Genomic DNA, 27,586 nt, shown 5'->3' with positions numbered 1-27,586 from the left:
TACCCACTTTCAGTAATGGTAATTTAGTTTTGTTTCTGATATCATTTGCAGAGTTAACTTTGTCAGTTTTTTTATGTCTTTTTACTATATACCTTAACCATCAAACTATTAGTCCTTAAAATGGCACATTAAAACCATGGTAATTTACAGTTTTTTACTAAATTACTTATAGCTCTTAAATGGTTTTGCATTTTGTCATGTCACAACTGCCAATAACAATGTATCTAATTGGGATCCTATGTGACAGACCAACAAAAAGCAGAGCATAATTGTCAAGTGGATGGACTTTTTAAAAATTTCAAAACTTTTTTTTACAAATAAAACACCACTCCTAAATAATATCCAGTACAGGGACTTGCATTCAGAAGTTCCCTTAAGGGTAAATAGTTTTTTTGTGTGCTTATTTTGTCATATTTTTTCACCATCAAATCTGGCCTAACTTGAGTAGTTTTGCAAAGAAGAATGAGCAATACAGACAGACTCTGAAAGTGAAAAGCTGATTTAAACATTATAGCAAAATGTAGTTCTACAAAGTATTCACTGGGGCTGTATATAAATGACCAACACAGTTTCCATGCTTTTTATTTGTAAAAATATCTATTTTACAATTATGCTGTGCAATGTGTTGGTCTATCACATAAAACCTTTATAAAAATACACAAGTACCAAGATGTGGAAAATATAAGGGGTATGAATACTTTTGCAAAGCACCCAGTTAAGATTATCTTGTAAAAGTCTGACTTAGTCAAAGAACATGTGAAATATGATGACTAACCTAACACAGGAAGTCCTTCGCACATTTCAATGACCTTTAGAAACTGTATGAACCTCTGTCAGAACACAAAGGTCTTCAGTAGCAAGCAATGAGCAAATGCTAAAGCTATTTGCAGATGCAGTATGCATATAGAATATGCAGTGAGAAGTTGTTAAACATATTACTCACCTTCAAATGGTTCTAAACCCAAAGCAGCACTTGCACGAACAAATATTTGGATCCTAGTAAGTACTATAGATACCTTTACACGTGCATATTGGGTGTGAGAGGGAAAGAAATACATTCAGTATAATGAGGGAGAAATATTTATAAAACATCAAAGCATTTTAAATCTCTTGTCTAGATTGCTTGTCTTTGTTTCTCTTCACATATTGCTTTCTGTGCCAAAATGACACCTGTCTTCCTAATCAATGGCTGAATGAATTCAGAGGCTGCTGTGAGTAGATTTATGCTCAATTTGCCCACAGTTGCTGTCTTTTTCACTCTCTACAGACCCTCCTTTAGAAGGTAGAGCAGCTAATGTATGTTTTACTGACTTCAGTGTCACTGTGTTGGCGTCCAACCCAGACACAACGGTGGCCCTGCAGTAGTCGTTCCTCAGTCTTCTGTTGAAACGTACGGTGAACAGGCCATAGATGATGGGGTCGAGGCAGGTGTTGAAAAGCCCAAAGATAAACAGGATGTGGGTGAGGGAGTGTGAGACTTTTCCCTCCAGGTCGTCAGGGAAGAACCAGTACCAAAGCCCTAACAGGTAGTACGGAGTCCAGCAAACTATGAAGGAGACCACAATGACAATGCTCATCTTTAGAGTTCTCATTCGAGCTTTTGGAATGTTGTTTTTAGAGCAGCGAAGATGTGGCTCATCAGAAGACACTATAGGAAAAATGGGAAAAAAAACCGTTATCCTTTTTATAAATGAACACGTTAAACTCACTCCATAGTGGCTTTTACAGGTAAACACACGTAAAAATGTCAGGTTTGGTCATGTAAAAAAATGAGACTATAAGAATGAACCTTATTTGTTACGTTTGTGCACACAAACAAGCCTGTACTTAGAAAAGTGAAATTGGATCAGATTGGGGTCAGATCACATAATTTCTGAAGGACTGGTATGGAACACCCTGATTAAACTCAACTTTAGATACAGTACAGACCAAAAGTTTGGACACACCTTCTCATTCAAAGAGTTTTCTTTATTTTCATGACTATGAATATTGTAGCTTCACACTGAAGGCATCAAAACTATGAATTAACACATGTGGAATTATATACTGAACAAAAAAGTGTGAAACAACTGAAAATATGTCTTATATTTTAGGTTCTTCAAAGTAGCCACCTTTTGCTTTGATTACTGCTCCTCACACTCTTGGCATTCTGTTGATGAGCTTCAAGAGGTAGTCACCTGAAATGGTTTTCACTTCACAGGTGTGCCCTGTCAGGGTTAATAAGTGGGATTTCAAGCCTTATAAATGGGGTTGGGACCATCAGTTGTGTTGTGCAGGAGGTGGATACAGTACACAGCTGATAGTCCTACTGAATAGACTGTTAGAATTTGTATTATGGCAAGAAAAAAGCAGCTAAGTAAAGAAAAACGAGTGGCCATCATTACTTTAAGAAATGAAGGTCAGTCCGAACAATTGGGAAAACTTTGAAAGTGTCCCCAAGTGCAGTCGCAAAAACCATCAAGCACTACAAAGAAACTGGCTCACATGAGGTCCTCCCCAGAAGAGGAAGACCAAGAGTCACCTCTGCTGCGATAAGTTCGATAAGTTCATCCGAGTCACCAGCCTCAGAAATCACAGGTTAACAGCAGCTCAGATTAGAGAACAGGTCAATGCCACGCGGAGTTCTAGCAGCAGACACATCTCTAGAACAACTGTTAAGAGGAGACTGTGTGAATCAGGCCTTCATGGTAAAATAGCTGCTAGGAAACCACTGCTGAGGACAGGCAACAAGCAGAAGAGACTTGTTTGGGCTAAAGAACACAAGGAATGGACATTAAACCAGTGGAAATCTGTGCTTTGGTCTGATGAGTCCAAGTTTGAGATCTTTGGTACCAACCACCGTGTCTTTGTGCGGCGCAGAAGAGGGGAACGGATGGACTCTACATGCCTGGTTCCCACCGTGAAGCATGGAGGAGGAGGTGTGATGGTGTGGGGGTGACACTGTTGTGGATTTATTCAAAATTGAAGGCATACTGAACCAGCATGGCTACCACAGCATCTTGCAGCGGCATGCTATTCCATCCGGTTTGCATTTAGTTGGACCGTCATTTATTTTTCAACAGGACAATGACCCCAAACACACCTCCAGGCTGTGTAAGGGCTATTTGACCAAGAAGGCGAGTGATGGGGGGCTGCGCCAGATGACCTGGCCTCCACAGTCACCGGACCTGAACCCGATCGAGATGGTTTGGGGTGAGCTGGACCGCAGAGTGAAGGCAAAATGGCCAACAAGTGCTAAGCATCTCTGGGAACTCCTTCAAGACTGTTGGAAAACCATTTCAGGTGAGTACCTCTTGAAGCTCATCAACAGAATGCCAAGAGTGTGCGGAGCAGTAATCAAAGTAAAAGGTGGCTACTTTGAAGAACCTAGAATATAAGACATATTTTCAGTTGTTTCACACTTTTTTGTTCAGTATATAATTCCACATGTGTTAATTCATAGTTTTGATTACTTCAGTGTGAAGCTACAATATTCATAGTCATGAAAATAAAGACAACTCTTTGAATGACAAGGTGTGTCCAAACCTTTGGTCTGTACTGTACCTGTTTTTGGCCTACTGTCTATTATTGTATCTGACACACAGCATTTCATGTAGCTGCCATTTGCTTGGCTAATGTTTTTTGAGTACCCTGCTTTTAAAACTGTACTCTAGGCTGTGCACATTATTTTGTTGATCTAACAAATCTGGCCTTTCTGAAACAATCTAAAAATCTTTAAAAATATGTGAATCAATTAAACAGAGGCTGTATTGGCTGCCATACTATTGCTATGTGTCACGTGAAGGAGAGAGAGGAGCTGAAACACCAATTATTAAAGTTTATGATGCTCTAAGCAAAGAGCTAAGTTTGTGAAGCAGGAGAACACCCTTTTCTCTGAGTTTTGTTCACGTTTGACTAACTGACACTGCACTGAATTATGTTATACCATACTGTCAACAAATCCTGTCCAACCAGAGACGAAACATGCTACTGTTAGTCTAGCAGAATGGCAAACTGCTCCCCAAGAAAACATTGTCAGCAGGAACAAGACCTGAGTTTATTGAAGACTATAGCTGTATGAGAGTGTCAGATATACAGTATCTGCTGCACTAAAGCTATAGATTTTTCAAGCGTATACATGGCACAGAATTTAATAAAGTATTGGAATGGGACTCTGGCAAATACCTATTTTTGAATGACTTTTAATAGTTTCAGGGATAAAATACCCTAATATGGGACTGGTTCATAGTGTTCCCTAAGGGTGATCTGGCCTCTGAAGATGAGCAAAGTCCCCTCCTTGGCGGCAGACATGATGGATAGGCCGGCAAATGCGTTCATCAGGAAGTGGTTGGGATTGCCGAGATGCCTGTCAGACATAGGCCTCTTTGGCGGGAACACAGGATCGCAATGGCTTCAAGTGCCACTGCGATCCATTCTCCTGGGATACAAGAAGGAGAAGGTTGAGATGATGCTGGAGCTGAGGGAATCCCATGACCTACGAAGTGGAAAGCCCAGGAAGAGATGGACAGTGCAATCAGCATACTGAAACACCGTGAGGTAGTTGGCAGTGTGCAAGAGGGGCTAGCAGACCTTGGGAGGAACAAGGCCCCCCTCTTCTGGTCAAAGGCCTCTAAGGAAGAAAGGAAAGCCATGGTGGTGGCAGACGTGACATTGTCCAGGTAGGAGCGCCTCAACATCAAACCAGTGTCTCAGAGCCAGCAAGGAGGCGGGATGTCATGGGAAGGCATAGCAGACAGGGCCTTTTCATAGTCTGACCTGTTGAGTTGAAGATCCCCCAAGCAAGGTTCAGGTTCCTCATCAGATCCACCTGTCCTAGAAACCTTCACCAGTAGCTCAGCACTAAAGAGACTTCTCCTCTATGAAGTAATGCAGCCCTCCAGCATATCCTGTCACGCTGCAACCAACGTTGTCCCAAGGCCGCAACTGGTGGTGGAATGATCTGGTGTTGAGGAAGCTGGCACAGGTAGCAGAGTCATGCAGACAGGAGGCTAATAGCAGACCTTATGCTCCAGTGAGACGTCCCATCATGTTTGCAAGGGCTGGACAGATCATCAACCCCCCTCGCCAGAGAGTAACATCAAGACTCTTCTCACCTGGCAGTCAGTGAATAATGAGGGTCGACCTGGGGAGGCAGCCCAAATCCTCTAGCAGAAACATCGCTCCAGCCAGACCTGACTATGTGGTCAAAGCCATGCAAAACCATCTTCTTGGTGGAGTTCACTGTCCCGTGGGAGGAGGTTATGGAGTGAAACAAGTACGAGCCAAGTACACAGACCTGGCAGAAGTCTGCATGGAGGCAGGCTGGAAAACTGCCACGTGTCCCATCGAATGGAATGCATGGGCTTCATCGGGTCCTCAACTGTTTGCCTGCTCTGCGACATGGGATGCACATCAGCAGGGTGTCAGAAAGCCATCAAAGAACTAGCAGAGGATGAAGAGGACAGCTTTTCGTTGTGGCTAAGGAGGAAAGACCAGAGTTGGGGGCCAAATAGCACCTAGGGCATCAGCAGTGGGTGGCAGGGAGAGATCCCTGCCATCGCTCTGCCACCAAGAGATGTACTGGGTCAATGACAAGACAGGTTTAATGGCTGCAATGCCAATGAAGACCCAGCATATATTATTGAGAATGGTAAAAATAATTTTTTAATTGACAATGTTTTGTTAAAATGTAAATCAAAACTTTTTTTTTTCAAAAACAATACCCCAATATTTTGGGGAGATGCTTGTGCTATTTTCAGAAACAAACTTCTTGGTTCAATGAAAATAGCTATAATATTAAATTAAATTCTATCGGGGGTTTGAATAATTATGGGATTAGCTGTACATATATAACTGTCTAAATGAACGTACATGCCATGCACTTCTCACATTCAGAAAAGTTCCAAAATCACACCTGCAGTGTACTTCCAGCACAGGGCAAAATGAACTAAAGACAGAGAAAGATGTTTTTTTTTTCTTAATTATTTGGCCCAGCGTTTTGAGACCAACAGAATTGTGTGAAATGCTCATAGGTGGGTTGCTGCCTGGCAATGTGCCGTATAAGTCTGCTGGATACTACATCACCTGAAGTGGTAACAGTAATGTATAACAGGGTGGCAAGAAGAAAATAACACAAAACAAATGGAAAAACAGACAACAGAAGCTTGAAATATAGGGTCTTTCCATGTGGTGTTTCCTGTCTTTGTTTAGACACAGGGCTTTGTTTTAGCAAGTGAACGTTATCTGATTTGTGTCATTACCATTCTTTTTTGTCATCTGCTTGGAGATGTGGATGAAGATCCTGGTGTAACAGATGATCATAATGGCCAGTGGCAGCAGGAAGAGCCAGGAGAAGGTGAACATGTTGTAGGCAGTTTCTTGCCAGTGAGTGACGAAGCTTCCTCTAGTGGTGCACTGAGTGAAGTTTGCTGGATAAGTAATGGTGACTTTATGGAAAATGAACATCTGTGGAGGTAATTGTAAAGAAACATTAGATTCTAACTTTGGAAGCGAAAATATTTCAGTTATTTCTTTGCGTGTAGCACTGGAGATTATATGTCTGTTCACAGTCCATATTGAGGAAAAATATCTCTGGGCATGTAAAAATCACTTTTAGACCAAGCTACTAGTTTTTAATATTAAGTTTGCATAAACCAAAAACATAAAACACAAACAGGTGTAAAATATGCAAGATGCACAGCTTCAAGAGTGGAAGTGAAGTTCTTTTGAGAGGTTATGATCAGTAAATATCTTGCATGCAATAACTCACTTACAATGCACCAGTACCACTGGTGGCAAAACAGACACTCAACATGATGCTACCATCACCATACTTGACAGCTGGTACAGAGTTTTTACATTTAAAAGTATAATTTTGTGTCCTTCAGACATACATATTTTTATTGAACCCAACAGCTAATGTCTAGTCAGAGCTGGGATAGATGTGGTTCAAGTTAACTTTAACCACTACATACATTGTAGTGTTGTAGTGTATATTGTTTCAAAGATGGACAATTTCAATGGCTTCACTTTTTAGTTACATACCTAATACACAGTTTAAAATCACAGAGCAGTGTGAATGACCTTATCAGTCTTTTACATTATTGCAGATGAACTATAGTTCAAGACACCTGTTACCTTGGAGAGAATAAATACTTGAAGTTGGAAAGGAGGTTTGCAACAATACAGCTGTTATCTGCATTATGTCTGTGTACTGAGAAGCATACTGTCGATGGAGTTCATTAAGAGCTTCACTGGTTACCTCTGTAATCCTCTTCCACTCCACCATGATGACATGACGCAACTGGTGGATGTTGGAGACCTTGCACCCCTCCACTTTCTGTTTGAGGATGCCCCCTAGATGCTCAATAAGGTTTAGGTCTGGAGACATGCTTCACCAGTCCAGCATCTTTACCCTCAGTTTCTTCAGCGGTCATCTTGGAGGTGTGTATGAGGACGTTATCATATTGGATACTGACCTGGAGTCCAGTTTCCGAAAGGAGGGGATCATGTTCTGCTTCAATATGTCACAGTACATGTTGGCATTCATGGTTCTCTCATTGGACTATAGCTCCCCATATTTGCCAGCACTGATCCATCCCCAAACCATGACACTCCCACCATCATGATAGACTGTAGGTGAGACACACTTGTTTTTGTACTTCTCACCTGGTGGCAGCCACACATGTTTGACAGCATCTGAACCAAATAGGTTTATCTTGGTCTTGTCAGATCAAAGACACAGCACCATGAAGACCAAGGAACACAGCAGACAGGTCATAGAGAAAGTTGTGGAGATGTATAAAGCCTTTCAACATCTGTCAGGGCATTATCCAGTATGGCACAACTGCAAACCTACCAAGACATGGCTATCCACATGAAATGACAGTTGAGATAAAGAGACCATTAATCAGACAAGCAGACAGATAAGCCCCCAATACTTTTGACAGCTGCAGAGATCTGCAGCTCAGGTAGTAGAAACTGTCAACAGAACAATTATTGGTTGTACAATTCACAAATCTGGCTTTAATGAAAGAGTGGAAAGATGTAAGCAATCTTTGAAAAATGAGTCTCAATTACAGTTTGCCACAATAATGGAGGGGACATAAGAAATATGTGGAGAAGGTACTTTGATCAGGTGAGACCAACGTTTTAATTGTTTTGCCTTCTGTCAGCACACTGTGTGCTGCAGTAGAATAACACTGCACATTATTCTAAACAAACCATTCTTGCTGTGAAACATGGTAGTGGCACCACCATGCTGTGGGGGCATATTTTTTCAGCAGGGTCAACGATGCTGGTCGAAGTTGATAGGAAGCTATATGGGCCTAAATTCAGGGCAATCTCGAAATAAAACCTGTTATAGGGTGCAAAAGACTTGGCTGACGGTTTACCTTTTCTGCATGAGGAAGCTTGGCGTTTGATTGTGAGTGCTGTGAAGTGATCATAAGTCACTATGTTCCTCTATAACACTTTCAGCATACCCTGCTATTATAAATGATGTGTCCAATAGATACCAGGTGCTGGTTATAACATTAGAATATCATGAAAAAAATTATTTATTTCAGTAATTCCTTTCAAAAAGTGAAACTTGTATATTATATTCATTCATTACACAAAGACTGATATATTTCAAATGTTTATTTATTTTAAATTTGATGATTATAACTGTCAACTAATGAAAACCCCAAATTCAGTATCTCTGAAAATTAGAATACTACTTAAGACCAATACAAACAAAAGGATCTTTAGAAATGTTGGCCAACTGAAAAGTATGAACATGAAAAGTATGAGCATGTACAGAACTCAATACTTAGTTGGGGGTCCTTTTGCCTGGATTACTGCAGCAATGCGGCGTGGCATGAAGTCGATCAGTCTGTGGTACTGCTCAGGTGTTATGAGAGCCCACATTGCTCTGAATTGTTGGGTCTGGTGTATTGCATCTTCTTCAAAATACCGCATGGATTCTCAATGGGGTTAAGGTCAGGCGAGTTTGCTGGCCAATTAAGAACAGGTATGCCACGGTCCTTAAACCAGGTACTGGTAGCTTTGGCACTGTGTGCAGGAGCCGAGTCCTGTTGGAAAATGAAATCTGCATCTCCATAAAGTTGGTCGCAGCAGGAAGCATGAAGTGCTCTAAAACTTCCTGGTAGACGGCTGCGTTGTCCTTGGACCACAGTAGACCAACACCAGCAGATGACATGGCACCCAAACCATCACTGCCTGTGGAAACTTTACACTGAACCTCAAGCAACATGGATTCTGTTCATCTCCTCTCTTCCTACAGATTCTGGAACCTTAATTTCCAAAGGAAATGCAACATTTACTTTCCTCAGACAACATAACTTTGGACCACTCAGCAGCAGCCCAGTCCCTTTTGTCTTTAACCCAGGCAAGATGCTTCTGATGCCGTCTCTTGCTCAAGAGTGGCTTGACACAAGGAATGCAACAGCTGAAACCCATGTCTTGCATACATCTGTGCTTGGTAGTTCTTGAAGCTCTGACTCCAGCTGCAGTCCACTCTTTGTGAATCTCCCCCACATTTTTGAATGAGTTTTATTTCACAATATTCTCCAGTGTGTGGTTATCCCTATTGCTTGTACACTTTTTTCTACCATATCTTTTCCTTTCCTTCATCTCTCTATTAATGTGCTTGAACACAGAGCTCTGTGAACAGCCAGCCTCTTTAGCAATGACCTTTTGTGTCCAAAAGAAGACCATTGACACCTTGCCCTCCTTGTGCGAGTTGTCAATGGTCGTCTTTTGGACAATTGTCAACTCAGCAGTCTTCCCCATGATTGTGTAGCCTACAGAACTAGACTGAGAGACCATTTAAAGGCCTTTACAAGTGTTTTGAGTTTGAGAGTGTGCCCCCAGGTGTCTTCAATATTGAACCTTTTTACAATATTCAAATTTTCTGAGATACTGAGTTGGGGTGTTCATTAGTTGACAGTTATAATCATCAAAATTAAAAAGAAAAGATTTGAAATATATCAGTCTGTGTGCAATGAATGAATATGATATACAAGTTTCACTCTTTGAATTGAATTACAGAAATAAATACATTTTTTCATGACATTCTAATTTTATGACCAGCACCTGTATGTGGAAAATGTCTGGCTTGTCGATGACACCATACAAAAACAAGACCATTGTAAACTGTTTATTTAGAAACACACTTGGTCTGCAACATGAAAACTCAATGATATTTAGCAGAGGGGAAATGTTACACTTAGTACCAGATGTCTTCATTACAGGAAAATGTTGTTCTGTAGAGGACAAAGGCGTTAGTAGTTCTATCATGGTCTAGGGTCTTGGAGATTTTTTACCAGGTCACTTCCTCAGCTGTCCCTGTTGTTGTTCCTCAGGTAGTTTTTTTTTTCCAGCAAGACAGAGACTCACTCACAACTCACTGATGTAAGATGAAGGGTCTAAAAGAGACAGATATCAGCTAGAAGTCTAAATCATCTAAAGTCTTTGTAATGCCGCAAAAGATATAACTCTTGAGTGTTGTTAATGGTATGTCAGTGCTCTTATTTCCTTTGCAGCATCTGACAAACTTGGTGAAATTCTGTCTCCTACTTCTTCTAGCTGACCACATAGCGACGCAACATAAGCTGAACACAGTGTTTGTTGACCCTTTGCTGAAACTTCTCTGTGATGCCCCAAACAGACTTATTGGATATTTTTGCAGAATTAGTTTTGGCCAGTCTATCACCAAGCAGTTCAACGCTAGGGTCAGTCAGTTCATCATGTTCAGAAATTTGGGCAGAAAAAAATATAAATTTTTTGAAACAGGCCTGTTTCATGAGTTTATTTTTTAAAATAATTCTGTTGAAGCTTGTTTGAATACCAGTGTCTAACTTTCATTTGTTCATTTTCATAGAATTTGTATCCATTATTACTTTTGTCAGATTCAAGTTATTTCTGTGACCATTGTGGGTTTTTCTTTCATTAACCGAGGGGTACCAACAATTTTGTCCACGTGTGTACATAGATTCTCACTGAAGGCATCAAAACTGTGAATGAACACATATGAAATTAGCAAAAATTGTATAAGAACTTTAAACATGTTTTATATTTTAGATTCCTTAATCCAGCCGCCGGTAAGGATTACGATTATTGATGAACTAATATTTTAAAAAATTATAAATAAAAATCATAATTCAGAGAAATAATTTCATTACCAAAAATCATTACTTATGAATAGAAATCAGAGATGTCCTCTGGTGTTGTGATTATGGGCTCAAAGCCCTTAATAATTACAATCAGTGGTATGCACAGACATTTTGGGGGGGTAGGTGCTCCAGTGGAAAAAAGGGCACCTTGTGCGGCACATGGAGCTGTCAGCTGCCCTTGTAGTGTGAGATTTATTACGGGCACAGCATGAACAAAATTTATATGTATTACTAAGCACCCACAAAACAAGCTTTCCTGTGGGATCTAGGGAAATGACCACCCAGGAAAAAGAAACTCAAAACAAGAATGCATTTTACAAAATTCTTAAGATTAATAAGGAAACAAAATTATCATAGATTGATTAAAAGTTAGATTAGTGACTCACAACCCAGAGACCCAGAGACAGCTATTTTCTTTTTACACACTGAGCACAACATGCTTGTCTTGACTATGTCATTCTGTACTTTTATCACAAAATATCTTCTGCACCAAATAACCTTATGTTGTAGCAAAGCAGGTTTCACTGCCAAATTTACCAGGTAGGTCACACTAAATGAGTTATCTTCAGTAACCAGTGACCATTCTACAGTGTAAATCAACTATACCCAGAAAATAAGTTATAAATTCTTTATAGTCAAAATGAAACCAACAGCAGAGAATATGATCATAAGAAGAATCATCTATACTATGTAGCCAGTGTGATATATGACAACAATTATCCTTAGAGAATTAAAATTAATGAGATTACAAGTCCTGAGAACTGATGTCTGCTATTTAGAAATTAAATACTCTGATCACCTAATTTTTACATACACAGAAGTAGAAAATACAACTTACCCTACATGCCCCACATTTACTGAATTTTATAAAAGGTATTTTTAGTATTGTATGAATTATAATGTTAGCCAGCTCATTTGGCGGTATTTGCAATAAAAAAAAAACGTGAGTCAAACAGAAGTCATCATGGACCATAATAGCAAATGTAATACCTACATCTATGAGATAGATTTGAATTTATTTATGTATTCTAATTTAATCTAAGAGTTAAATCGTAGACATTCTCCTGGCGCCTGGTGGCGGTCATAGAAGACATAGCAGGTAAAGGTATGCCATTCCCAGGCCAGCCGAGAGACATAGTCCCTCCAGCGTGTCCTGGGCCGTCCCCTGGGCCTCCTCCCGGTGGGACGTGCCTGGAACACCTCCCGAGGAAGGCGTCCAGGAGGCATCCGGTATAGATGCCCGAGCCACCTCAACTGGCTCCTCTCGATGTGGAGGAGCAGCGGCTCTACTCCGAGCCCCTCCCGGATGGCCGAGCTCCTCACCCTATCTCTAAGGGAGTGCCCGGCCACCCTACGGAGGAAGCTCATTTCAGCCGCTTGTATCCGTGATCTCGTTCTTTCGGTCATGACCCAAAGTTCATTTCCATAGGTGAGGGTAGGAATGTAGACCGACCAGTAAATTGAGAGCTTTGCTTTTCGGCTCAGAAGAAAAAGAAGAGACGAAATCCACTGGTCCCCAAACCAGACCCCCTCCGGCCCTTGGCTGCGTCTAGAAATCCTGTCCATAAAAGTTATGAACAGGACCGGTGACAAAGGGCAGCCCTGCCGGAGTCCAACATGCACTGGGAACAGGTCCGACTTAGTGCCGGCAATGCGGACCCAACTCCTGCTCCGCTCGTACAGGGACCGGATGGCCCCTAATAAAGGGCCCCCGATTCCATACTCCTGGAGCACCCCCCACAGGGCATCACGAGGGACACAGTCGAATGCCTTCTCCAGGTCCACAAAACACATGTGAACCGGTTGGGCAAACTCCCATGAACCCTCGAGCACCCTGTAGAGGGTATAGAGCTGGTCCAGTGTTCCACGGCTGGGAAGAAAACCACACTGCTCCTCCTGAAGCCGAGGTTCGACTATCGGTCGGACTCTCCTCTCCAATACCCTGGCGTAGGCCTTACCAGGGAGGCTGAGGAGTGTGATCCCCCTGTAGTTGGAACACACCCTCCAGTCCCCCTTCTTATAAAGTGGGACCACCACCCCAGTCTGCCAGTCCAGAGGCACTGTCCCCGACCGCCACACAATGTTGAAGAGGCGTGTCAACCATGACAGCCCTGCAACATCCAGAGACTTGAGGTACTCAGGGCGGATCTCATCCACCCCCGAAGCCTTGCCACCGTGGAGCTTTTTAACCACCTCGGTGACTTCAGCCTGGGTGATGAAAGAGTCCAACCCCGAGTCCCCAGCCTCTGTTTCCACCACGGAATGCGTGATGGCAGGATTGAGGAGATCCTCGAAGTACTCCTTCCACCGCCCGATAATGTCCTCAGTCGAGGTCAGCAGTCTCCTGCCCCCACTATAAACAGTGTTGGCAAAGCACTGCTTCCCCCTCCCGAGGCGCCGGACGGTTTGCCAGAATTGCTTCGAGGCCAACCGGTAGTCCTTCTCCATGGCCTCACCGAACTCTTCCCAGGCCCGAGTTTTTGCCTCTGCCACAGCCCGGGCCGCAGCACGCTTGGCCTCACGGTACCCGTCAGCCGCTTCAGGAGTCCCACAAGCCAACCACAGCCGATAGGACTCCTTCTTCAGCTTAACAGCAACCCTTACTGCCGGTGTCCACCACCGGGTTCTGGGATTGCCGCAGCGACAGGCACCGCAGACCTTACGGCCGCAGCTACGCGCAGCAGCATCGTCAATAGATGCGGAGAACATGGTCCACTCGGACTGTATGTCTCCAACATCCCCCGGGATCTGGTCGAAGCTCTCCCGGAGGTGGGAGTTGAATACATCCCTGGCCGAGGGCTCCGCCAGGCGTTCCCAGCAGACCCTCACTATGCGCTTGGGCCTGCCAAGTCTGTTTGGCTTTCTCCTCCTCCAGCGGATCCAACTAACCACCAGGTGATGATCAGTGGACAGCTCAGCCCCTCTCTTCACCCGAGTGTCCAAAACATGCGGCCGAAGGTCTGATGATACGACAACAAAGTCGATCATCGACCTCCTGCCTAGGGTGTCCTGGTGCCAAGTGCACTGATGGACACCCTTATGTTTGAACATGGTGTTCGTTATGGACAATCCGTGACTAGCACAGAAGTCCAATAACAAAACACCACTCGGATTCAGATCGGGGAGGCCATTCCTCCCGATCACGCCTCTCCAGGTGTCACTGTCGTTCCCCACGTGGGCGTTGAAGTCCCCCAGCAGAATAATGGAGTCCCCGGGAGGGGCACTATCCAGCACCCCCGACAGAAACGCCAAGAAGGCCAGGTACTCTGCAGTACCACTCGGCCCGTAGGCTGAAATGATAGTCAGAGACCTCTCCGCAACCCGAAGGTGCAGGGATACGACCCTCTCATCCACTGGGGTAAACCCCAACACGAGACGGCTGAGCTGGGGGCAACAAGCAAACCCACACCAGCCCGCCGCCTCTCCCTGTGGGCCACTCCAGAGTGGAAGAGAGTCCAACCCCTCTCAAGGAGATGGGTTCCAGAGCCCACGCTGTGCGTGGAGGCGAGCCCGACTATTTCTAGTCAATATCTCTCGACCTCCCGCACAAGCTCAGGCTCCTTCCCCCCCAGCGAGGTGACATTCCACGTCCCTAGAGCCAGCCTAAGCATCCGGGGATCGGGCGCTGAGGTCTCCACCTTCGTCCGCCACCCAATCCTCTTTGCACCGTCCCCTCACGGTTCCCCCTGCAGGTTGTGGGCCCACTGGGGGATGGCTCCTCGCAACCCGGCCACTAGGCGCTCTCTGACGAGTCCCGACCCCAGGCCTGGCTCCAGGGTGGGACCCCGGCTCCGCCGTACCGGGCGACGTCACGTGCCTCGATATTTTGTTCTTCATAAGGGGTTCTTGAACCATTCTTTGTCTGACCCATCACCTAGAGCCTGTTTGCCATAGGAGACCCTACCAGGGGCATGTAGGCCCCAGACAACATAGCCTCTAGGATCATTTGAGCACTCAAACCCCTCCACCACGTTAAGGTGACGGTTCAAGGAGGGGCTATAATTAGTTATTTATTGTTAATAATTGATAATTATTAACCAAAACCACTAAATGTTATTAACCAAAACCACTAAATGTCACTGTTTATTCAACCACTTCACTAAAGGTGGGGGAACGTTGACCTTATTTTGACAGATAAATCAGTCTTGCACAAAATAAACATCATAAAGCCCTGATATACTACTTTTTTGGTCCAAAAACCTTCACCTAACTAACCAGCACTATTCTACACAAAGGGGATAAAAATGACTACCTAACAATAATAATAAAAAAATATATGCACATTGAGTGTCTATGAAGATCAAACCAGCAGTTTTATGGACAAAATGTGCAATTTGGTTTAACTTGGAAAGAGAAGCTCTCCTGATGTGCTGATGACTTTATTTTTGGCGATCAGCTGGTAGATGGTGGGCTGTTCCCTTAGGCCCTAGCAGCTGATTGCCCCAAATCTCGAACAAAGAGTCATAAAACTCTAAGGCCGGAACTCAGTGGAAAAACTCCAGTAATAAAACTGGGATAAAGGAGTGGTCAGGCCACGAGGCCCAGACCGCAGCTGCTTTGAATGGAAAAACTTTAAAAGTCCTACTTCTAACACCTGGCTGATTTGGGATCGGCTGGACAAAACACGCACCTTGAATGTCCGTGAATGCATCCGAGCTCCGCAATTCAGCACATTTGCGCTGCAAATGAAAACAGCTCCTCATAAAACACTTCAATGAATCTTGCATGGAACAAGTTGATACCTTGGATTAACTACTGGTGATTCTAAATCACCTTAACTATGCATCATCCTGCTCAGACCTCTAAATACACGAGGGAAATAGCAACGAACATTTATTTTCTGCAGGTTTTATAATCCCGGGTGACATCTATTGAGCCGTGCATGTCGAACTGGGCAGCACAGTCAGTCTATCCGACCAAAATGGTTGACCCCAACATTGCTTCTAGGTTCAAAAGGTGCGATTAATCGCAGTCTTTGAAGCTACCGGGTCCATCCATCATAAGAGCTGAAAATCAATGATCCATGAAGAAGCAAAAATAAAAAACGAAAATACCGTCCCTGTGTTCCTGTTGGCAGAAACAGTAGTTCACAGTTCAGTTCACTTCTCAAAGGCCTATGACCGGGCAGGATAAGGTTAGCCTGGGCAGGACTAAACTCTGACTAACTCGTACCTGTCTATGTAGTTCAATAGGGAAATACAAAACAATACATTCACATCATCATCACATTCTTTCAGTCATCAGCTTTGACAACCCTGAGACAAAGTGAAACAACAATAAATGAAAGAAAAATTAACAAGATAACCAAATAATGGGGTCTTAGCTTAGTCATCCAATTCCAGTCAGGCACGGGAATCAGCTTGTGGCAATGGCATAGGCGGCGCCATTAACCATGGGAAAATAAATGAGTCAATCCTGGTTTTTAACCGACTATGCAGTGTGTTATCTTAACAAAAACCAACGTTTAACACTGGTTTAGGTTTAAACACATTAGCTCCTTCAAATTATGATAGGGTAAACCTACATAATGAGCTACAACAGCATTTAATTTCCCTTTGGGATTAATAAAGTATTTTTGAATCTGAATTTGAATTGAATTTGTTTAACATAACTCATGTCTCTAAGTTATCTAGATGGGGAAAGGGAGAAAAAAAAAAACAATGGAACTGCACTACTTAGGCTATCAGCCAGGTGTGTTTGTGGAGGTTGCAAGATGTCTGCTGTGGTGGACTTTAGGATTCTCTCTACTAAATCCAGCAGAACTAGGCAAGTAGGTATTTCTTTCTGAGGTCTACAGAAGCAAACTGTGTTCCAGAGAGTTCCCAGCAGAGACCCTGTCTCTACAACGCCGAGTGGAGCAGTTTTTCCCGGTCTGAAGGAGGGACAACGGGACCACATCACCGTAGCTAAAGCAGTAACAGGCAGTTTGGCCGGCCCTGCGGAATGAGCCGCCCCAACCCACAGCTACGGAGGTTAGCTGCAAGTTAACCCTTTGTTCACCGTGGATGCTTTCCTCAACTTCGTCACCCCAGACAACTTCTCCTCAGCACGGTTCACGTAAGAGGTTAGGTTTGGGTAGAGAAGATTAGTTTAGAGGTAAATAATCTAAATAATGTTGGTTTAATGATGTTTATTTTTGTTTGTGTTGAGAAACTCAGCTATAGTAAGTGCTAGCAGACTAGCACTCAGCTAAGGATGTGTTCTGTGTTGTGTTTTTACAGTTAAGACAGACTTTATTTAAAGGTTGGTTTTTAAACACAGAAGATCCGCCATAATGCACTGTCCACGCTTATGCATTTAACACTTTTATTAGTGGTATTTTAAAAGTATTTGTTTGATTCTGGTAACCAGCCATTAGTTTCTTTTTTAGCTCCAACCGCTAACGGCTAAGAACACGTGCTCGGCCACTTTAGGAGTCAGTTAAAGATCATTTAACCAGAAAGGTTGTTAGTTTTCAATCTAGGAAATAATATTTCCCTAAGTTTTATTTTATTCAACTTGATAACTAAGTAAACACCATTAAGGCCCATTGATCCAAAGGGTTTGGTTCTTATTCAAAATATTATTTCCTAAAATATTATTTTAATATTTCCTTAATATTATTTCCATAAATATTATTTTAATAAATAAAGGCAGCTAATTAAACAACATTGAGAATTAGTCATCTAAAGGTTGGTTTTAGTCAGCAAATCATTCTTTACAATGCTGTTTTATCATTGTGAACAGTTGTTTGAAGGTATATCAATTATTGCCTAAGTTGGTTCCAAGACTAACTTGCCTTCATTTCCAGATTCTTCAAGATAATCCTTGGTTCTCAAACATAAATAACATTGCATGGTAATGTTGCATCACTCATTCGGTCATGGTTTTCAACCATCTTTGATCAACTTGTTTATATTGTATTTGAGTTGACTTATTTTTGTTAATAAATTCTTCTATTAGAAATTGTGTGAATTAATTCTGTGTGAACAGTTTTGCTGTTCAATAATGCCAGAGCTCGGCTCATCCCTTTTAATTTTGTCCTAATACCACCGCCTTATTAGGCTGGTATTCACAGGACAACCCTTAACAGACCGAAATATTATTTAATAAAATGTTAAGGTATAAATATTAAATAATATATTCATCTTCATAATCACAACACGCCCTTTGCTGTGATGACTGAAATATTAACCTCTGGCCGTCTCTCAATGAACCTCTGGGATGTTTTTTCAAGACTCTTTGGAAAACCATTTCAGGTGACCACCTCATGGCGAGAATGCCAAGAAAGCAAAACAGTAATCAGAGCAAAAAGTTGGCTATTTTGAAGAATCTAAAATATAAAAATGTTATTTCACACTTTTTGTTTACTATATAACTTCATTTGTGTTCATTTCTAGTTTTGGTGAGAATCTACAATCTAAATAGTCATGAAATAAAGAGACTCCTAAAGTGAGAAAATCTAAAACTTTTGACCAGTAGTAAACTTTTTAAAATCATCAGCTGATAAAGTACATCTTCACCTGAGGGACTGAGAGCAAGGCGCTCATTGTCCACGCCATCATCAGCATGATCCTATTCCTTTTCGGAGCCATGCTTATCAGCAGAGGGTTTAGGATTGCCGATTGTCTGTCCAGACTTATCACCACTGTAACAAAAGCACAGGAGTACATAGCCTGTAGCTTGAGGAACATCAGGAATCTGCAGGCCAGGTCTCCGGCCAGCCACTGAAGAGTGATGTTCCACACAGCGTCCACTGGCATCACGATCAAGGTGACCAGGAGATCTGCTGTGGTCAAGTTCACAATCAGCACACGGACATGAGATTTGCGTCTGTGGCCGCTGGCTGCCCATAGCACAGCCAGATTGCAGAAAGTGGATATACCACACAGGATGAAAGTAACAATCACTCTGACTTTCGCTGCTGTGGAAAAAGTAGGCAACTGTGGGGTCCTGTCCACAGCCGTCCAATTGCAGTGAGAGGGCAGCAGGTCACAGCTGGCATCGAGGTCCGATCCTGAACTTTGCTGATAAATGATGACTGGAGAATCACAGCAGGAAGAGGCATTCATTTTTTAACTCTCAGCATTTCTTTCAGCAAAAAGAGGCTTGTGTTACTAAAGGGAAAGAAAGCACACATATACATAAATCATATTCATGAAGTTAAAGCCAAAGATTTGTCTGTGGATTTGTATTTCAAGACCAGAAATTAGCTGTGTGAGTCACACAGTGGCTGGCTGAGATGGAGCAGTCTGCTGAGGAGGAAACACATTTGATGCTTGATGAGGTGGAAAGACACTTGGCTCTAACAAATCACATTAAGTGCATGGGAGAGGATATAGAGTATTAATTTAAAGCACCTTCTACAGCACCACCAAGAAACCAATCAAGATAAGTACAGATAAGCACAGAAATTTTAAGAGGAAAATTGTCTCAAAAGGATTAACAAAATGTTGCTGCTAAGAAACCTCCTCAGATTTTTGGATGACCTATGAATTCATATTGGGGCTCTGCACCAGCCTCATGATAATGAGAGCCCCTCAGCTCCCATTCCTACCACTCCTGGTTGTAAGCCAGAAACTGTTATATGCATTTGTTTTTTTTAATAATTACAAATTTAAGAAAGTAAAGACTAGATATATACAGGTCCTTCTCAAAAAATTAGCATATTGTGATAAAGTTCATTATTTTCTATAATGTAATGATGAAAATTTAACATTCATATATTTTAGATTCATTGCACACTAACTGAAATATTTCAGGTCTTTTATTGTCTTAATACGGATGATTTTGGCATACAGCTCATGAAAACCCAAAATTCCTATCTCACAAAATTAGCATATTTCATCCGACCAATAAAAGAAAAGTGTTTTTAATACAAAAAACGTCAACCTTCAAATAATCATGTACAGTTATACACTCAATACTTGGTCGGGAATCCTTTTGCAGAAATGACTGCTTCAATGCGGAGTGGCATGGAGGCAATCAGCCTGTGGCACTGCTGAGGTCTTATGGAGGCCCAGGATGCTTCGATAGCGGCCTTTAGCTCATCCAGATTGTTGGGTCTTGAGTCTCTCAACGTTCTCTTCACAATATCCCACAGATTCTCTATGGGGTTCAGGTCAGGAGAGTTGGCAGGCCAATTGAGCACAGTGATACCATGGTCAGTAAACCATTTACCAGTGGTTTTGGCACTGTGAGCAGGTGCCAGGTCGTACTGAAAAACGAAATCTTCATCTCCATAAAGCTTTTCAGTAGATGGAAGCATGAAGTGCTCCAAAATCTCCTGATAGCTAGCTGCATTGACCCTGCCCTTGATAAAACACAGTGGACCAACACTAGCAGCTGACACGGCACCCCAGACCATCACTGACTGTGGGTACTTGACACTGGACTTCTGGCATTCTGGCATTTCCTTCTCCCCAGTCTTCCTCCAGACTCTGGCACCTTGATTTCCGAATGACATGCAGAATTTGCTTTCATCCGAAAAAGTACTTTGGACCACTGAGCAACAGTCCAGTGCTGCTTCTCTGTAGCCCAGGTCTGGGGAATGCGGCACCTGTAGCCCATTTCCTGCACACGCCTGTGCACGGTGGCTCTGGATGTTTCTACTCCAGACTCAGTCCACTGCTTCCGCAGGTCCCCCAAGGTCTGGAATTGGCCCTTCTCCACAATCTTCCTCAGGGTCCGGTCACCTCTTCTCGTTTTGCAGCGTTTTCTGCCACACTTTTTCCTTCCCACAGACTTCCCACTGAGGTGCCTTGATACAGCACTCTGGGAACAGCCTATTCGTTCAAAAATTTCTTTCTGTGTCTTACCCTCTTGCTTGAGGGTGTCAATAGTGGCCTTCTGGACAGCAGTCAGGTCGGCAGTCTTACCCATGATTGGGGTTTTGAGTGATGAACCAGGCTGGGAGTTTTAAAGGCCTCAGGAATCTTTTGCAGGTGTTTAGAGTTAACTCGTTGATTCAGATGATTAGGTTCATAGCTCGTTTAGAGACCCTTTTAATAATATGCTAATTTTGTGAGATAGGAATTTTGGGTTTTCATGAGCTGTATGCCAAAATCATCCGTATTAAGACAATAAAAGACCTGAAATATTTCAGTTAGTGTGCAATTAATCTAAAATATATGAATGTTGAATTTTCATCATGACATTATGGAAAATAATGAACTTGATCACAATATGCTAATTTTTTGAGAAGGACCTGTATGTGCTACTTATCCTCCTGGCCCTGCCACCACCTCTCTATACATTTAACAGCATAAAAACGGTGTATTTGCAAATTTATATGTCAAATGTCAAAACAAACTTTGAAATGACACAAGCATCTGGAGTGAAAATGAAGACACCTATGATATCGCAAAAATATCTGCATGGAAATTTTGTGGGGGCTAAAAATTACGCCTGTGGTAAAATTCCAAATTGGCTGATTTAAAATTTAGCACAAGCACTATTCAGCTGATTTTTTTGTTTTTGTTTGTATAGGTACTTTAAAAAATTTGTGCATTAGGAATTTGAATCTCTAGGAGCGTACCTTTATTTTTTTAAACAGGCCTAGGGTTTGAAGACCATAACAGCAATATCTGTGATGGCGTTTTTGTTGGTTGTGTGTGTATGGGTTTTTTTTTTTTTTTGTTGAATCAGGAGTAAACTATCAGTAAAACTTAAAGATAGCTTATAATTTGTGGTAGCCTATACTGAATATCTAAAGATAGTGGTAGTTTTTCAAACCGGTATATAGGTCACTGGCAGTGGGTGAATTTATTAGGGGCAACACCGGTACTTAGTGCCCCATTTGTCATTTGTGCCCCAACAAGTTTTCTATTGTTTGTCACCTACAGTCAATGACTATCAGGCACCCCGACATGTTCATAGTGTAAACACTAAAATATAGCTGACAGCTGTCAGGGTGCAATAATTGGTATCTGATTCAAAATTCTTATTTGGCACTAAATTAAAGAGGAGTTTCAATGTTTTTTTAAAGAAAGTTGGAAAATATTTGATCATCTTTTGTTCAAATCTGAAAATACACTGATCAAACCTGAACCCTACACTAAACACATGAAATTTAGTATTATTTTGTTGGAAACTTACACAACGGCTTTTTTGGCAACAGATCTTTAGACTGAGACAAGCAAATAAACCTCAATATTTGACAGATCAAACGTGGACTGAAATTTCCACATTGATTTCAGCAACTACAAGAACACATACTTTAATTACGTTTCTAATAGTTACTGTCAAATGATTGCCGTTACTATTTTTTTACTTCTTGGTATGGAACCCGCGGTTTAAGACATTATGCATTATCAGAGAAAAATAATGTATATGTACATCTCAAATAATCGAAAAATATTAATGTTAACAAACTCACAAGAGTCCCAAGCGTTCTATCCTGCAAACAAAGTAAAAAAAAAAAAAAACATGAAATGAAATCCAAAGTAAATGCTGTTCCAGGCCGGCTGCGGCTTCGTCCTGCGTGTGTCCTTTCAGAATAATGCATTTATCCACAGAGTCTCTCCACGCAGATGTGTCCCGCGCTCTGTGGTGAGCTTCTTCTTCTACCCTCCTCCCTCCGCCGTGCACGTGCACGTGTCAGACGCTCTCAGTGAGCGCGCGCACGAACTTCTCCGCGTCCCGCGAGCGTCGGTCGGTTCAGTGCAGCTCGAGCTCCGCCGCTAAGTTTCAAATTTTAACCCTGCAGAAAAAAATGCAATTAGACTCCGCAGTCCCTATTAGCATCTCTGTCTTCGAGGCCGAATAGTTGCTCATCATGTTGTGACGAGGCGGATTCAGGAAGGGGGTTAGTGTTTTTTTGTTTTTAGTCTGACTTTTGATTTTTATATCACAGGGAAATATGGTAAAATAGGCCCAAACTTTAAGCTTTGATTGTTTGTTTTTTATTTGATTTCACCAATATCAAAGAATATGTCAGGATGTATTTGAAGATGTGAAGGTTTTATGTTTAAAAGAAAAGAAAAAAAAAACTTAGGAAAAGCAAGGGTTGCGTTTTTGTTGGTAGAATTAAGGAATTATCTTTATTTCTATAACTTTTAAGCACAGACTAAATGTTAACGTTGGCATCTCTAGTAACAATGTGCAAAAATGAGGCATCTTTTACTGCAGTAGCAAAATGTCACAATGAAAGTATTAAGCCCCCACCCCCCATAATTGAGTCCAGATTTTTTACATTTAATCTCAGATTTGCTTTATTTTGGGGTTATAAAAAGAACAAAGAAATTGTTAGTTGATGCTAGTTGGAAGAGGTTTCATTAATTAATAAAATGCCCTTCTCCTAATCTGCATTGTGGTATTCCACTGCCTTCCCCAAATGTAAATAAAATCATTACTACAAAGACCCATTTTAGTAGTGCAAACAAACAAGGGTACACATTGTTAGTGAATAGAAATATTTTTGAATTGACATTTTGTACATTTTCAGCTGCATGGTGGGTTGGCTTGACTGTGCACTCCAGAGCATGAGAAGAAATATGAGTCTTGGCTGGAGACATAAGTAAGTAGAGATTGCTCTTCCTCTCTGTATCCGAGTGGGATACAGAACAAAGCCCAGCTTCTTCCCACAGTCAAAAATACCTATTTTGGAATGTGCATGCTGTTCCAAATGAGTATTTTTACTTAAGCACTAAGGTATGTTTTCCCCACTTGGGGTGCAAACATTTTCTTTTAAGGCTAAAGACAAAAAAGATCCAAAAGGAGCAACTTTTAGTGTTTGGACCCTAAGGTAGACCTGTGTTCAGTTGGAACATCCAGTTGTGTCAATGTTTTACTTTCTGATCCAAATTATCACAGCAGATAATAGGAAATTTGTTTGGATGTTGGAGAACAACCTAGGAACTACCAAGGCTCAAGCATGGCATATAAATAGTAGAAAACCATTAAGTTTAACATAGATATGGACTGAATGTGTACAACCAAGAAAGAAGCACCCGCTCCAAAATCGACACCTTCAAGCTTGACTGATTTTTGCAGTTACCAACAAAGCCTTATGAACACACAGGTCAGATGAGACAATAGTTTAGCAATTTAGTCACAATTACAAGAGGTTTGTCTGGAGCAGTGAGGTGAGGCAGTGCACGAATGCTCAAGCATCATCAAGGCAGCATTATGCTGGGGGACTGTTACACTGTAAGTGACCCTGGAGCATAACTAAGTGGTTGACACTTGTTGGGACCCACAGCCATGAGTTACAACAGGAAATGTGGTACGGACTTTTCTGGAACTTTCAAAATAAATTGCATTAACCCCCCAAGATCGGCCATAACGCGCCGTCCGCGCTCATGCACTTTAACCCTTTTAGTAACGGTATTTTTAAAAGTGTGTGTTTGATTCTGGTGCTAAGCTATCAGCTTTCTTTGTTAGCTTCACTGCTAACAAGCTAAGAACACGTGCTTGCTGCTAGGGAATATTTAACAGAAAGGTTGTTAGTTTTCAAGCTAGTAAATAATAGTCCCTAAACATTATTTTACTAAATCTGATAACTAAGTAAACACCATTAAGCCCCATTTCTCCAGAAAGATTTGGCTCTTTTCCAAAATATTCCCTTAATAATATTTCTTTAAATATTATTTTAATAAATAAAGGCAGCTAATGAGACCCCGTTGAGAATTAGTCATCCAGAAGGTTGGTTTTATTGAGCAGATCATTCTTTAAAACGTTATTTTAATAAAATAACATTTTATCTGATCTTGCATTGTGAAGGGTTGTCTAAACGTTTGCTGATTATTGCCTAAGTTGGTTCCAAGACTAACTTAACTTCATTTCCAGATCCTTCAAGATAATCCTTGGTTCTCAAACATAAACATTGCATAGTAATGTTGCATCACTCTTTTGGTCATGGTTTTCAATCATCTTTAATCAACTTGTTTATATTGTACATAGTCCATTAGTCTTTGTTATTCTTTAATTCTGCTTGGTAGTTTAGTTGGATTGTTTTAGCAAAGTAAAGAGTTTGTTGATTGAAATATGTTTGACTTTGAGTTGACTTATTTTTGTTAATAAATTCTTGTATTTTAAGAAATTGTGTGAATTCATTCCATATATGTGCAGAGTTTATGCTGTTCAATAATGTCAGAGCTCGTCTCACACCTTTCTATTTTGTCCTAATACCATCGCCTTACTGGGCTGGTATTCACAGGACAACCCTTAACAGACCAAAATATTATTTGATAAAATATTAATAGTAGATATTAAATAATATTCTCAGATTCATAATCACAACACACTGGAACCAAAAAAAGCATTTAAACAGGACAATGATTCCGCTGTCCTCAGCCCCATTGACAATTTAAAAGCCTGGTCTGCACCAAGAAAGCCCATAAGAAGGGTGGTCATATTTCCAGCCAGGATTATGCCAGAACCTTGCTGATGCCCAGATTTTTTCCTCTGTGGGTTAGAGAAAATCCACAATAAATTTGAATTTGTGAAACTGACGCTTGTTTTCTAAAATGATTGCAGTAGGATCATTTGTCATCAATCCCTCCAAAAAGAGAAATGGTTCATGTCATGGAGTGACATTTTGGACTGTGTGGGTTCTTTGATGGATAATTTTGTAATTTAGATTCTCCTTATGGCTCTTTGTTTATTTCTTAGGTTATTGTTTCTATGTTCCACTCTAGTTTCTCTGTTTACTTTAGTTCATAGTTATTCTAGTTCTTTATTTCCTCCTGTGATTTATTCTCTTGCTTAGTTTGTGTTTTCTGTCCTTTCACTCTTCCTCAGCCTTTGTATTTGTTTCACCTGTTCCTGCTCCTTCCCTGACCCCTTGTCATACCTGTTCCCTGTTCCGTTGATTATCTGCTTTTGTTATTTCCCCAGGATATTAGTTGGTTTGGTGTCTCTGTTCTGGGCTGGTTCCTTCTGTTATTCTGTTGATTACCCCTTTCCCTACCATGACTATGTTTTGTTTTTGCTTTGCTTATGCTACGTTTTGCCAAAGTACCTGCAGTGTTTTTGTTACGTTTCTACCTTTTTTAAGAATAAACTATGATGCGTCTACCGAACTCTTGTCTGCGCTTTGGTCCGACCCGAGATCCTCCCCCGACAGTTCAAATGCATGAATAAAAACCCAAAAGTGATCGGACATTTGAGTTAATGATAAGGATATGTAAACATCTGGCCGAAACTACCTTCATTCACATTGCAAGCAGTTTCCACATAGTTCTGCTTTGTTTAACACGTTCAATTCTATTTGCACCATTTTCTCCTGCGACTGAGGCTGTCTCTAAACAGCAGGGGTCTCTGGAATCTTTACATAAAACCAGATAGAATCACATACAACAAAGATATTCAGGTCCACTTAAAAACACAACAATAATAGACAACATATCAAATATATTATTTATCTTTAAGAGATTCAGACAAACAAAACAGACAGCAGTTTGAGTCTGATGCTTAAGTGATGGACCACACAAAATGCTGTATTATAATGTTTATCTAATGGTTTTGTTGGATGGAAAAATGTAATCAGGAACATAAATTTTATTTCATACAGCCTAAAAAAACAGATAAGAAAAGCAAGGCAGCTGTTACTAATAGGTAACCTGAACCTATGCTTCAGGATCCATTTAAACACCACATCAGCAGGTGCTGTTGGGATGTACTGATGGCAAAAAAATCTACATATAAGAAAAACTTTTGTTCTTCATCATCACATGGAAAAAAAACTGAATCTGACATTCCGCTCACCACATTGGAAAAGTACCAACAATGTTCTCCAAAAGGAATTAGTAGAAAATATAGACTGTTTCGCATGAATCCGTCGGGTGTGTTTCCCAGAGCATTTCTTTTGGCAATTAAGAGAGAAAACATAGCTGGTTATTTACCTGTGTGTGCAGGTCACACCTAAAAAACACATTTTTGTATTTCCTGTGAGAGGCCCAAATACCTGAAGCTGAGTTGAGATGCAAAAATAATGCAGCATGTGTTTGCCAACTCCTGGGAGGTTTAACTGAGAAGACACATTGTCTTTACAGGTTTTTCCCATCATACTATAAAAATGTTTGGCTAATCCCACAGCATGCATTACACCATTAACACAAAGCTTTGTAACCCTGTACTCCTGTCAAAAATAACAGAAAGCATCATGTTTTTCTTTATTCTTTTTTAGCTATGTGTTATATGTGGTCTGCAAGTACAAGTTGTAGACCATGGTATGACTTGGACCATGTCTTTTCCTAAATAGCAAACGAGTACGAGTACGAGTTATACAAGAATGTATCCTTTGTAAATACTAAAATATGTAAAGAAACTAAATTCTGTTTTGCTTGTCATGAAGATTTGGATACAGTTATTTATTCAGATGTGAGAGAACTAACAGTACATGGACATTAAGCAAAACCAACATATCTTGTTAACCAAGGAACCTGCATAATACCACGATCAGCAATGTCTCCTCCAGCCTGCAGCCAGTCTCCTGCCAGTGTACCGGC

General features: G+C 41.3%; 1 protein-coding gene across 1 annotated transcript; it reads right to left on the bottom strand.

Moving 5' to 3' along the window:
• Positions 1-566: 566 nt before the first annotated feature.
• Positions 567-22,649, bottom strand: LOC124866727 (putative gonadotropin-releasing hormone II receptor). Its single transcript, XM_047362647.1, has 4 exons — positions 22,513-22,649; positions 18,659-19,252; positions 6,240-6,444; positions 567-1,648 (listed from the first exon to the last, which is right to left on the bottom strand). The coding sequence occupies exons 2-4, from the start codon at positions 19,205-19,207 to the stop codon at positions 1,200-1,202; spliced, it is 1,203 nt and encodes a 400-aa protein (XP_047218603.1). The 5' UTR covers positions 19,208-19,252; positions 22,513-22,649; the 3' UTR covers positions 567-1,199.
• Positions 22,650-27,586: the final 4,937 nt, after the last annotated feature.

This window comes from Girardinichthys multiradiatus, chromosome 4, assembly GCF_021462225.1.
Source record: "Girardinichthys multiradiatus isolate DD_20200921_A chromosome 4, DD_fGirMul_XY1, whole genome shotgun sequence".
NCBI lineage: Eukaryota > Metazoa > Chordata > Actinopteri > Cyprinodontiformes > Goodeidae > Girardinichthys > Girardinichthys multiradiatus.
Note: the sequence above shows the minus strand (reverse complement) of the source record. Positions and strands in the feature narration are given on the sequence as shown.